This window comes from Periplaneta americana, chromosome 1 (assembly GCF_040183065.1).
Source record: "Periplaneta americana isolate PAMFEO1 chromosome 1, P.americana_PAMFEO1_priV1, whole genome shotgun sequence".
Lineage (NCBI taxonomy): Eukaryota > Metazoa > Arthropoda > Insecta > Blattodea > Blattidae > Periplaneta > Periplaneta americana.
In genome coordinates, this window is record NC_091117.1 from 208,216,345 (window position 1) to 208,231,000 (window position 14,656).

The 14,656-nt window shown below is 35.2% G+C and overlaps 1 protein-coding gene across 7 annotated transcripts in view; it reads right to left on the bottom strand.

The window, feature by feature from the left end:
* Ogdh (oxoglutarate dehydrogenase Nc73EF) overlaps positions 1-14,656 on the bottom strand; it is a 117,982-nt gene that overhangs the window by 34,919 nt on the left and 68,407 nt on the right. For all 7 annotated transcript variants that reach the window (XM_069836571.1, XM_069836567.1, XM_069836569.1 and 4 more), the window contains 6 exons: positions 12,417-12,569; positions 10,733-10,961; positions 7,555-7,705; positions 5,650-5,777; positions 3,819-3,997; positions 1,863-1,985 (listed from right to left, as the gene is read on the bottom strand). In XM_069836571.1, the coding sequence (XP_069692672.1) occupies positions 1,863-1,985; positions 3,819-3,997; positions 5,650-5,777; positions 7,555-7,705; positions 10,733-10,961; positions 12,417-12,569 (963 nt within the window). The remainder of the gene's footprint in view (positions 1-1,862; positions 1,986-3,818; positions 3,998-5,649; positions 5,778-7,554; positions 7,706-10,732; positions 10,962-12,416; positions 12,570-14,656) is intronic.

The window sequence follows — 14,656 nt, forward strand, 5'->3', positions numbered from 1 at the left end:
GCTCTTGCGTATTTCTTAAGAGGAGGAAAGAAGTTAACAGCACGAAATGACATATTCTTGAATGAAACATGCTTCAAATTAGCCTACATGCATACATGTAAGACTAGGTAGTGTTGGGGTTGGCCTTCCCTTCTGTATAGCAATAATCTGTTCTTGTAAACTGAGTTTCCTAAATTTTACAAAATATATTATGTTTTCACTTCCATTCATTGTTGAATAATTGCACAAATTAACAATTACAAGGAAATTCACAACCTCGCAGCATTTTTCGAGCACACTACAGCATCACATGTGTTGGAAGAGACTAGCTACTAACACATAATCGGAACCGTTTTACGGAAATGGGAATGGCAAATAATCTGAGGAAAGCGAGAACACTGCACCCACCCACGCGGTCTGTGTTGCCACATATACATTTTACAAGTTCAGTATCACATGCTTTTGAAGAATGTTAGTTCTTGTAAAGTCATACAAAAATTACTGTTCAAAGCTGCCGGTGGCCAATTAATTTTTTATGTTAAAAATAATGTAGTTTGCAGTACTTCCTTTCAATTTCAAATATATTTGTACAAAACTGACAACTTGGCTGTTGCCCTGCCTAGCAGACAATGAATGGAAGAGAATTTCAGGGGCCAAAGAGACCTGCGATACTACCATAGAACAAACTACTTCCTCTTTGTTTTATATAAACTCAACTTTAACTTTCAAATATCCTTGAAAGTTTCAAACCATGAATAGTAGCCTATATAAAGTGCAATGAATAATATTTTTTATTTATAATTTTAAAAAAAGTTTATATGGTGTCTTTCATAGTTTTGCGTTAAAACTGTTTTTATTGTGCCTCCTCCTAGATGTGTTATAGTCTGGTTGAATGCAACATCGTTAGATGGCAGCGGTAGCGAGCTTGCTACACGACCAGCCGGTTCCTATTTCCCGCCCATGACTGATTCAGAGGAGGATCTCCTCCCTCTCCGTTCATTTACTTGCTTTAAAACTCTGCTTCTTTCTCTGGCCGCTAGTGCGCTGTTGTCTATGTGTGTTAACTGCAGTAAAAGAGGAATGAATTGACTTTCCTCCACACATAGAATCTCGCATCTTTCTCACAGTTTTCTAGCAGCACATGAGCACACGTCGTTTAAAACTCGATCAACCAAGGTTTTCTTATAGCTGTGAACTTAAAAATTATTGAATCTTCCTCGAATTTCAAGGCACATATTTTACTTGGTACTTACTTTCAAAAGAAGAAAAATGTGAGGAGGACGTTCCTCCCTTCCCTCCCCCGAGGAACCGCCACTGATCACAGAGTATTGGAAATCATCATTCTTGCGTTTCATCTCAAGTAGAATCGATTTTTTTTCATAATATTTCATAAAAAGTTTCGTATTATGAACAAATCTACATATTTATTCATATTTCCCAACACCTAGTCCTTACTTTGATGTATTTCCGATCTACTGGAGAGTTTTGGAGGCAAGCATCGATTTTCTTAAAGAACCAATAAAATGCGTATACACAATATCATACCATGTTTACAAAGTCATTGTATGATGTTGTTTCACTTTGCAATTCGTTGGTCCGTATTTCTTCGAAGAAGAAAACAATAGAACAATAGAAAATGTTATAATAAACAGGGAGTGCTATACAGTATGCTACAGAACTTCGTCATCCCTATATTGAGGAATCACGACTTGGAAAACATGATCTTCATGCAAGAAGATACACTGTTCCACATCTATCCTTGTAGGATTTACCTCAAATGTTCCATTCGCAAAGTGTCTATACATTAATGTAACGTAAGTGAGAAGTGGTCAGTATGAAAGAAAGAATACATACTTTGAATTTCACAATAATTAAAAACTTACAATCCAATTGATGTCATGCAGTTGTCGAACAGAAAATTCCTCACTCTCTGGTGGAAAGTAATCAGGATCATCAGCAGACATCTGCAGAAACCTTTCTAGTCGAGCACTAGAATGTTCAGGTCCCTATATGGAAAAAGGACAAGCATTTAGAACATCTGACATCAAATTATAACAAATTACTAAATTAAAGCAAAGATCTATCAATAACAAAATCATAAAGAAATGAGTTCCTTTACAGTAAAACGCATGAACACAAATACCAGTATTTCTACAAAAAAACAATACTGTGATGGTGATGGTGACTGGAGTGGTGATGGTGATGGCAGTGGCAGCGGTGGTCATGGAAGTTTTCTCTTTAACTCTGTATCTATTTTCGACTCAAGTAGTTGGTGTGATATGAAACCTTTTAAATATACATGTATGTTATGTACTAATTGCCATGGCTGAACACCCTGGCACCTCCTCATGATAGTGACAGATGATGATGATGAAAAGTACTACAAGAAAACACGCTCCAACATTCTCTATTACAAATTCCACTGTTAACCAGGATTTGAACTCTGGTCTGTGTTGTTGAGAGTTAACACTAATAAACCAATGACATACTTCTAATATAAGTAACAGTTTGTTCTACAGGGTGGGGCATAGAAACCAAGTGTTTTTAAAATAATCATAAAACAGTTAGTTTTTGTTTTCAACACATTTTACTGGTAGAACAACATTTCTGAGAACATACCATTTCAATTATGAGTGGAAAATTACATCTGGCATGTGATGTCCGTCTGTGTTGACGCATTGTTTAAGGCGCTGACGAAAATTCACCTCTATTCTTTCCAGGGGATCTCTGTTGATTTGGGTGATGTGTTGACGTACTGTGTCCTTTAATTCACCTAATATTCGGGGCTTATCCTCGTAAACACGTGCCTTTAGGTACCCACATAGGAAAAAACCACGTGGACAGGTCAGGGGACCGAGGGAGACATGGAACATCACCAAATCTCGAAATGAGACGATTGGAAAACAGGAGGCAAAGAACTGCCATTGACGCTCTGGAGATATGCGCCATGGCCCCATCTTGTTGAAACCACCCATCTTGTATGGGTGTAAATGTAAATCGCCATGCAAAATCCGTCTTACCGTACAATTTCTGATTCCAAGAGCAGCTGAATGTCTTCGAGCAGAGCGGCCTGGGCTGCGCAGTATCGCTTATCTGACTGAAAATTTTCTGGAGTACGCACTCTGTGTTGGGGGCCGGGTGATTTATTCTTCAGTATTGCGCTTTTTTTTTTTTTTTTTTACCCAACATAAGATTGTGTCACGCACGGGAACAGAATCATTGCGATTAATACTGAATCTGTAGCAAAACTCACGCCGTATCGAGCTCACCGACTCGCCATTTCTAACAAAACAATCATACGCAAACATGCGTCCACTGCTCCATGATGCCGACTGCAGGTGAAATGCTATGAGCCACGGAATGAAATGTCACATGCCGCACGTCTCTCCCTTTCATAATGACAGAGTACAAGCCATTCCAAAAACACTTGGTTCCCATGCCCCACTCTGTACAAAGTAAAATAAGTACATATTTTCTAACACAAATTCCACTTCATGTTGTCAGGATTTATTCAGGTATATGTTATTGAGAGTTAACACTAATAAACCAGTTTCTGTCTGATGCTTTTCCAATTCACTGCGGGCTAGAGCAAGGAGATCCACTGACTATTTTTTAGGTTTGTGCTGCCATCTGTAGTATATGTTGTGAATTATATTACACAATTCTGGAAGGTCTCGTGTTCCCATAATACAATTTTTAATTTCTTTAACTGTATCAAATACATTAACTTTTTACCCTTGGGTATATATTCCAGTGAAATAAACTGCATATTTTAAACAACATCAGTGACAGTGAATATCCTTGTAATGCAAAAGTTTGATAACCCTAATAAAACTCACCATGCCTTCAAGACCATGTGGCTGCAGCATCACAAGACCGGACTGACGGACCCATTTGGCTTGCCCAGATGAAATGAACTGATCAATAATACACTGTGCTGTGTTGTTGAAGTCTCCAAACTGGGCTTCCCAACACACAAGTGCATTTGGATTCGTCATGGAATAACCCAATTCAAAGCCTGCAAAATTAAGATCACAGTCTAGTGCAATCTATACCTGTTACAAGTGACATAACAGTGGAACTGAAACACAATGTACATTCATCATGACCTCCATTAACCTACAAAATTATCCGAGATAGTAAAATAGTGTTTTCTAATTTGCTATTGCAGGTTAGAGTCCCACATTCTTCTACAGCAGCATGTGAAGATTATGACCCATCTCTTGAAACAAATTGAAATTTTTATTTAGTTTTGGAGTACATTAATTTCTTGTAAATAAAACGCAAATAACTGCCAATTTTCCCCTCCCCTAAAATTAGGGTGCGCAGATTATTCGATGGCATAGAGTACTCGCATATATACAGTAATATACCTCTATCCATATGAACCATTAAAAACTGAGGAATATTCCCAAATGTGACCTTAAAATTTAATTACAGTTATCAAAACCTAAAAAGATCTAAGCAATGTCAATTTTATTATAGAATATCGAGTCACTGCAGTATATTACCAATGAAATAAACAATACATAAAACACAGGGCCTGTAATAAAATAACCCTTACATTCGATTTATGTTTTCCAAATTCTGTACTTACTTACTTACTGACTTTCAAGGAACCCGGAGGTTCATTGCCGTTCATTGCCGCCCTCACATAAGCCCGCCATTGGTCCCTATCCTGTGCAAGATTAATCCAGTCTCTATCATCATATCCCACCTCCCTCAAATCCACTTTAATATTATCTTCCCATCTACGTCTCGAATTCCCTCAAAGTCTTTTTCCCTCCGGCCTCCCAACTAACATTCTACATGCATTTCTGGATTCGCCCATATGTGCTACATGCCCTGCCCATCTCAAACGTCTGGATTTAATGTTCCTAATTATGTCAGGTGAAGAATACAATGCGTACAGTTCTGTGTTGTGTAGCTTTCTCCATTCCCCTGTAACTTCATCCCTCTTAGCCCCAAATATTTTCCTAAGCACCTTATTCTCAAACACTCTTAACCTATGTTCCTCTCTCAAAGTGAGAGTCCAAGTTTCACAATCATACAGAACAACCGGTAATATAACTGTTTTATAAATTCTAACTTTCAGGTTTTTTGACAGCAGACTGGATGATAAAAGTTTCTCAACCAAATAATAACAGACATTTCCAAATTCTGTATGTCTACATAATTATATTTAGACATACAGAATCCTGTCAGATTAAATAAATAAATAAATAAATAATCATGTTATTTTATTCTTAAAATCATTCTTGGTGGTCTACTGGCAGCCGTGCTTGCCTGTAGATTGAAGTATTACAGAATCAAAATCAGCCAAGGATGCTGAATTGTTGAGTCGAAAAAATCTAAACTGCGGCTTTATCTGATAACTCCTTGTACATTTACTGTACTTAAAAGATCCCTTTCTATATGAATAATGGTACGTAAAGGCAACATCTATATCCAAACCAGCCATTATTCCATTTTTAATTCTCAGTAACAGATGCCACAAGATAAACTATGGAGACAACAAAGAAAAGAATTTTCGTTTTTTACCTACAAATTTACATCAAAAAATTTTAGGATATATATGTTTCATGAAGTTTATAGAAGTAAAAATTAGTTCAAAGCATTCTAACACTAAAATAGAAAACTGGTTCAAATTCCTGTACCAACACAACTTACCCAGAACTCCAAATTCAGACAACGAGCTATTACACACAGTATACGGTCCCTGATCAGGATACATGTGGCAAAGAGGCTTGTAGGTAGCTTTGTCTACTGCCTGATGATGAAGCACATGATGGCGGTGGCTGGAAAATAATAATAATAATAATAATAATAATAATAATAATAATAATAATAATAATAATAATAATAATAATAATAACAACAACAACAACAACAGTTATGATAAAGTGTTGTGAATCACTCATTTAACTGTCCTTTTGATTACTTTTTGTGTTACCTCTTAAGAACCACCTCATTACATAGAGAAATTCAATAGGAAGAGCCTCTTCCCTCACTGATCTCTAATTTTATTGGGAGGGGGGTGTGTGCAACGGTAGGGATCTTAACTTGCCATTATCCATCCCAACTCTATGGCTCATAGATGTAACTAGAGCCAAGGAGCGTAAAACACTCAGTTTGTCAGACTATCCAGAGTGCTCAAGGCACCTCAAGCAGTGGGTCTACATTACACTCATAAAGAAAGATGGAGAATTATTAGGATGTCACAGGAGAACCACACTACCTGGAGAAAACCCCTGAATCACCTGGACCATGTGCTTGCCCAACACAAGTTATAAATTCAGAGCATATCAACTGGGATTTGAACCAGGGCCCCCTGGCTTATAAGTCTAGTGGGCTAGCACTGAGCCACCATGGCAGCTGAATTTCCAACTGTTCTCTCTTTCTTCACCACGTCATGTACACTACAAGGGGAGAACATTTGAGGTTTCCCTGAACTCCAAGTTCGCCCTCTGCACATATTTGCTTTCTTCCTTGAATATTAGCTGCCATGTATTTTTTTTTTTCCTCCCCTGTCTGGACAGCTCTAACTTTTACTTCTGTTTCTTCTCTAAGTTTCTGCACTACTCTCGGACGTGTATAAAATCAGGCATTGGATCTGCATTCCTCAGTGTTTCGTTGTCAAGCTAGCAGTCCAGAGGGTTCATATCTCTGCCTCTCACTCAGTCTGCAGCCAGAGAATAAACTTATTGAAAAAGGCAAATTCGTACTTCTCCAACAGGGTTGCACTTTAGGCTCCTGACCAAGTTTTTGGTCTATTTAACTCTTTCTAGAGTAATTAATTGGTTAACTAGTGGACTTACTCGTGTTAATTATGTAAGATTTGTCCGGCTTACAGCTGTTTCAGTGCTTCACGCACCATCATCAGAGCCTACTAGATCACGGCGTCATCTCAAACTTCTCTGCCTGTTAAGTGGGTGTGTTTTATTGTTGAAAGGTGTTGAAGAGTGGAGTCGAATAGAGTCTTCAACACCTTTCAACAATAAAACACACCCACTTAACAGGCAGAGGAGTCGAATAGTGTGTGTGTGTGACTAGTTAATCAATTAATTACATTCAAGTGTTAAAAGTAGTGTACGCAAGATTCAAAATGGATCTTTCTAGAGTGTACCAGGCTCTTTTCACTAATAATCGCACAACAATATTCTTGGGTATTAGTTCGAAACCCGGCAATAAATCACGGATTTGACAAAACTAAAGTACTATATTTCATTATATTCATATTAAGCAAACAAATTACTTATATGAGTAAATGAAGTTACCTAATGCATGCTACAAATAAGTTTTGTTGAGGAAATAAGTCCTCAAATCATTTTTATTATTATAAAATTAAAAAATAAAAACAATTCAAGTGCATGCACTTGCTGATATAATTCATGAGAATTGTCTTATTGTTACAGTCACACACATTCTCTTACAGAAAGTCCATTGTCACCATTTCAGCACATACTTCATCCAACCCAACACAAATAAAAAAAAAAAATAGGTCATAGAACTGAGCTGTTTACTCAAAAAGATAATGTAATGGTATATAAGTGACACAAAACAAAATTTTAATACCTGAAGGTTCCTCTTTCAACATCCTGACCACTTAAGCGAACATGAATTCCTTCCTTCAGCAAGGAACCAAATGCCATTGCTTCACCAAGTGCCCAGTCCACAGTACGTGCCTCTACCATTTCCATTCGAGATTTCAGAATTCGCTCAATACCTGCATGAACAATAAAATGCTTTCATAAGTGTACAGACATTTTGAAAAATGCTCCTGAGAGAAAAGACTTCAGATACTTTCTCCAGCATTAACTATTTTTATTGTGACTATTTCACTCATGTAGTCATTCACTTATAGTGTGTAAGAATCCAATGAATTTCAACCATCAGAGGACAAAGAACAACGATATATATGCAGTAGAACTTGGTTATAGCGACCTCGTTTTGTGCGACACCTCGCCTATAACGTCAAATATTCTGTGGTTCCAACTAATTCCCCATAAGACATATGCCTTTCTACCTTGCTTATAACGACAAACGTATATGCATCTATCTCGCATATAACGTCAAATATTCTGTGGTTCCAACTAATTCCCCATAAGACATACGCTTTTCTACCTTGCTTATAACGACAAACGTACATGCATCTATCTCGCATATAACGTCAAATATTCTGTGGTTCCAACTAATTCCCCATAAGACATACGCTTTTCTACCTTGCTTATAACGACAAACGTATATGCATCTATCTCGCATATAACGTCATTTTCAACTTAAGTTTAGAATACGATTTTCTAAGAACCAAAGTATTTTAAGAAATATTTTGTTGAAATCTAGTAATCTGGCATATTCTTTACTCTCTCCTTTTGTCATAAATTTCGGAAGACAGGCAAGTTCCCCATCCCATTGCAATCTGTCCAAATTCATGCGGTATTAACGGTATCTGTGTGCAGTCAGTTTCGACAGGATGTTTTCACAAAGTGCACGCATTTTAACGCAGTATGGCACTAAAAGAAAAGTTTTAACATTGGAAGAAAAAGTTGAAGTAATTCATCAAATTGAGAATGGAATTAAAAAAGCTTACGTGTATCGTGGGTTTGGACTAATTAATTCCACAGTCCAAATGATTTGGAAGAGCAAGGATAAAATTGTTGCTGCATTTGAACAGAATAGATCGAAGGTAGGGGAGGGGGCAGTGAAATTGTAACTGAAATTATGAACATACTCGTAGAACGTAATTTGGAAAGTGTATATTGGGCAAGTAGGAGACAACAGAGTAAAATGATTGATTACTTCACTCCTCAGTAAAAACGTATGGTGAGTATTGAACAAACTATTTTAATACAGAATACTGTATTTATAATTGTACGTGTATTTTATTATGTTCGTGGTAGGCTTAAAAGTGAATACATAAATCTGAAATAAGCCTATTTAAATTTGTAATTTTTCATTTTCCACCTCATTAGACTGATAATATGAATCTCGGTTACTAAGACACTCGTTATAACAACATAATTTTTAAGGTCCCTTGGATGTCGTTATAACCAAGTTTTACTGTAGTAGGGACACCGTGTTAAATTGCCTATGCTGACTTGCCAGCTAGCAGAAACCTAGCGACGCTAGTGACTCCAAGCGGCAAGAGACTAATACTAATACTTTTTCCCATATAATGTTTGTAAATGAATATGGCAAAATATTGTACAATGTAGGCTAATTCGAGTTTAGATTTCTGTATCGAAGTTCATTTGCTTACCTTCCAATCAATTTGATTTCCTTCTCTCTGTCTCTACCAGTCTACACTTTCATTTATATATGACAGCATATGTAGAAAAGAGAATGTTTAGAAACAGGTGAATGATTAATTTTTATTCAATAAGAAATGGTGGTATGAAAGACAAACAACAATATACTGCAATTGGGTTCTGCATAACCTGCAATTATTATTTAAATAAGTGGCTTCTTCTCCTGCGGCAACTTATAACCCACCTCTTACATCTAAAAGAAACAGCAATTAGCTTCTTATTATATGAGAGAATATAACATCTGCAAAATGTAAATCATAATATCGAAGCTTTCGTATAAGTGAAATCAGAAATCATACCGCATATAAGATTTCGTACTTGCCCCTCTAATTCATTTGGAAATTTAAAGAAACTTAATTCTGTATCAAGTACTAGATTATTTAAGGTTCGTTCCAACAACAGTCAGGAACCGTCCATAACTATCGTGAGTATGTGCAGTACAGAAAAAGCGTTCCAACACAATCCGAACCAGTCCTGAACCGGAAACACGTACTGCAGTTGGGCGTTCCAACAAGCTTTTGACATGGGTTCGGAACGGTCAGAAATAGTCCGTGGATTGAGGCATGTACGGAAGAGTACGCAAGACGTGCATGCGCATAAGCTCACCAACGTCTCCTGGATACTGAAGAAAGACATGATCGACTGTTCACATCAATGAGGTTAAAGATGAAAAGTGACAGTGCAGACGAATAATAAAACTAGAGATTTAATTTACATTTTCGCCAAAAAGAAAGGGAATGGAAATTATTTGGGTATTGAAATAGTTAATTACAATTTCAACATGCAGCTTTGATTAAAAGTATAATAAATAACGTACATACATTAATAATTAAAAAAAGAACTATTTTTAGATGAGAGTCCCCTAGTACACGACTTTGAATTAGCGGAATTCTTGCCTTCCATATTTTTTGTCATCTTTTTATAGAAAATGATCGAAATTCTATTTTCTGCAATTAGAATTAGCTGCGAAACGATAATAATAAGCATCCCGTTCGTAGCAAAGATGATCACAGTTATAGCATCTCTGGATTTAGTACATAACGATCCGCGAAAGCGTTCCAACAGCGTCCAGTCCAATTTCAATCCCATAGCAGATGCTCAACTAGCGCATGTGCATAACATGGTACAGGAACCATACATGAACTGATCCATGAACCGCTTGTTGGAACAAACCTTTAGTATTGATGGAATTGGTCATAAAGGTTGTACTTGGCAAAATGAGGCCAAAGATTCACCATAGAATTAGTTGACATTTTCTTTACAGCATGGAAAAAGCTAGAAAGAACTGGACCATGTAATCAGCTCAAGCGGGAATTGAACGTCTGACCATAACTTCGGATCAGCAGGCAAATGCTCTACTTCACAAATCATACAGCATAATGATTTCAATGAAATTTATTATGTTGCCAAAACTGAATAACTGTATGACTAAATGTAATACAAACCTTTATGGATAATGAACTCTGCAGCATTGGGTGGTGGGGAAGACATTCTCTTTCCAATGTGTACAAGAGTGTCCTCTTTAACACCAGTTGGTGACACCTTCAGGGGATCTTTGCCCTCAAAAAATCCTGACCATGGGGAATCAAGCCAGTCTTTGTATTTGATGTGTGTTTCTTTGCGGGCATTTATATATGATTCCTCACAGATTTTCTCATACTTGTCCTTCACATCCTGTTTAAATAGAGATATTATTTGTTACTCAAGCACACACACTCTGAAACGTGCTATCACTAGTAAAATCTCACTTCTACATTAGCATATGAATACATACATAAGCAAATCATTTCAACATCTTTTTCATCTTTACAGTATTATATTAAGAAATACACTAGCCGTACCGGCGTGCTTCGCTGCACTTGTTGTAAACAAATATTATTGACTTAAATCTGTTATTCAAAGGAACTACACTTTCCAATGATGAAAGAATTATTTAAATCTATTAAATAGTTCCTGAGATTGCCTCATACAAACACACAAATACTCTCTCTTTATAATATAATAATATTTAGTATATTATAAACATATCATATCATCCGTACATTAATCCGATTGTTGTCCAAGGACTCCAAGACCGCCTTAAATAAATGCAGAGTCATTTGTTTTATCTTTATTACTCGTATTTTAATCTGACCTGGCCATCATATGAAAAGCATTGTTATTTTAAAACTGATATATCTTGCCATATGGTAATGCAGAATTCCTACACGGAAATAATATGTACTTCGGTACATCATAGTAATATCAGTCCTATCAAAATTTTGCATAGAATAAAACTTATCGGAAATCGGTTTTAAAGAAACTTTTGTTATGTAATATTTTTCATAAAAATCAATAATAAGGGAGATATTTCGATTTATTAAATTAAGGCCCCCTTATAAGCCCCCTTTTAAATAAAGTATTTTCAACGCCATATAGCCTATAATCTAAGTTACAAGGAACTTAATTTATATTCCAATTTTCATATAAATCGGTTCAGCCATTATCACGTGAAAAGGTAACAAACATCCAGACAGACAGACATACAAACAAAAATTTCAAAAAAGCAATTTTTGGTTTCAGGATGATTAATTATACATGTTGACACCAATTATTTTTGGAAAATCGAAAATTACCAGAAAAATTTCGGTTACAGATTTTTTATTAGTATAGATTACTGTAATTAAAATAAAATACAGTAGGCAGACAAAAAAAACTAATGGAGCTAATGTGAGAAGCATACGAAAAATTTTGCACACGAGCTCATGATTTCTTACTGGTTGAAAGTTCAGGAGTATAGGGAAGGAAGGAAGGAAGAAAAGAATGAATGAAGAAAGGAAGTAAGAAAGGAAGAAAGTAAAAAAGGAAAAATAAAAAAGGAAAGAAAGAACGAAAGGTAAAAAGTATAATCTTCTATGAACATATTACTAACTGCTTGAAAATTCTCATCAGTCATGAGTGCATGTACAAAAAGTTACAAATTTCACTCCATACTGAGCACTATATCTGTACAATACAATTATTAATTACATTAAAAATGGACTCTTCATTTAGCGGGTTTTCACGCATACAATGAGAACTTTCAAGAAGACTACACATTACAATCTTCTAGCCAAGTTTTAATAAAAAAAAAAAATATTACACACATACCTTAACTTCTTCTGGTGTTACAACGCCTTCTTTAATTAGCTTATCTGAGTACTTATCCAAAGCAGAAGGTGTCTTCTTTATTTTACGATACATTAGAGGTTGTGTAAACATTGGCTCATCAATTTCATTGTGGCCATTTCGTCGGTAGCACACCTATAAACAGAATACTTATTGAATAACACTGAATTTCTTCAATATAATGAAAGACTGACAAACTCCCTAATGAATGAATGCTTACTAACATTGTGGAATCAGTCACTGCCAGAAGCACCACATAAATGCAACAAGAGGCACAAATGAATCAGTCGGAGCTAAAAGGAACAAAGTCACATTTCACAACTTTTCAGGAGAAGCAAAAAACATTCCACTAATAACATAAATATTATATTTTTATTTTATAGAAGATTACAACAGGAAGTTTGGTAAATCGTGTTTTAGTGTCATGAAAATGTGTTTAGGGGATCATAGATATAGAGATCAGGTAGGAAGTTAAAAAAAAAAAAAAAAAAGTTGGGAAATTAAAAAGTGGCTAGTTTATAAATATAGTTATCGATTGAAGCTTATTGTAAAGAAGTAAATCTTCGAAAGTGATGTAGTGAAAATATGATAGATGATCTTAGTGATAGTATTTATAATTTTCTATGTTTTTTTTGAGTGTTGATTGTGGTTAAGAAATGAATGATCAAACTAAAGTGAACTAGATACTCATGTCAAGATTTAATAAGATTATAATGACATGTATTAGGTAGAAAAAAGATCCCAGTGATTATATCCGGGTGAAGTGTTACAAGTTAGACGTAATGTAGAAAGACGGAATTATGTATAAATTTAGTTAGCAAGATTAGAATGCTGAAAGGAACGTAAGTGTGTAACGAACAGATGATGGTCATTTAAGATCATTAAGAAGAAAATGACTGTTTGGAGTTAAGTTAATAGCGAGAGTAGATAAGTAGGCTGTCGAGATTGCATGCTAATTGTAGTTATATTAATAGAAAGTTATGGTGAAACCCGTATACATAAGTTGTGGTACACCATAACTAATATAAATGTTAATGACAAATACCTATATGTTATAGAAGACAAAAGAATGTTTAAAAGTCTTAGTTCCTTCTTCCACCATTCGATGCGCATGACATCTGTTGTTCAAATTGTTGCATAATCCAAAACTGTATATTTTGACTTAGTTCCTTTTAGCTCCGACCGACTCAAATCAAAGAAATAAGTTGATGAAAATAAAATAATACAACTTTTATGGTTAGTTTCATCTCCATCCATCCTGCCTACTTTCAAAGGTAGGTCGTCCTAACCTACGGGCCAACACAATGGGTGCCCCAATCTCAGAACAGGATTCTTCATCACAATTACCGAAAAAATAGGCAAAAAAAATAGGCAGAGGCACAATGTCAATATGTGCGGCAGTAAGGAGGAAAAAAAATCTTGAAAACTGACCAACAATTTAATGAATGTCACAAATTATGAACAGTGAAATGACCATTCAACAATCTATAATCTTCGTTATAAGAATAATCCTACAGTAAACAATGACACGTGACTGAAGTGAGGCTTCATTGGCCGCAGCTTGACGCCACCGATTCTCTGTACTTGATTCTGTGCACTGTTGTACATTCTGTTTCATGTTAAACATTTTCCATTACTCGTCAAAGTAGGCCTAACCTCACTACTATGCATTTGCTTAGGAAACTTATTTTATAATTAATTAATTGGATTCAACTCACTTAACTTATTATATACATTCAACACTATTCTTTCAATTCTTTCAAATCCAAGTTATAAAATTATCTTATGACGAGTTGTCAAACTAACTTACTATTATGACAAGTGTTGTATTGCATGTTTCCACGTATTCACATTTTTTTTATGTTCTAATGATATTCAACTTATTTTATATTTTTGTTTTCATATTTTCCGATAATGTTATATCTCTAATGTGATAAGTTGAGCCATATATAATCTTAATTTTCCTTATTGTGTGTACTTAGAAATATTGTATTCACTGTATGCTTTGTACTGCACTATTTTATTACTACTATTAGTATTATTATTATTATTATTATTATTATTATTATTATTATTATTATTATTATTATCATTATTCTTATTATTATTATTATTATTATTATTATTATTATTATTATTATTATGAATAATTGTCTTTTTTTTGTATGCCTCATTTATTTTGACCTGCTGTTCACATATTATTATGCTTTTTTCTTTCTTTC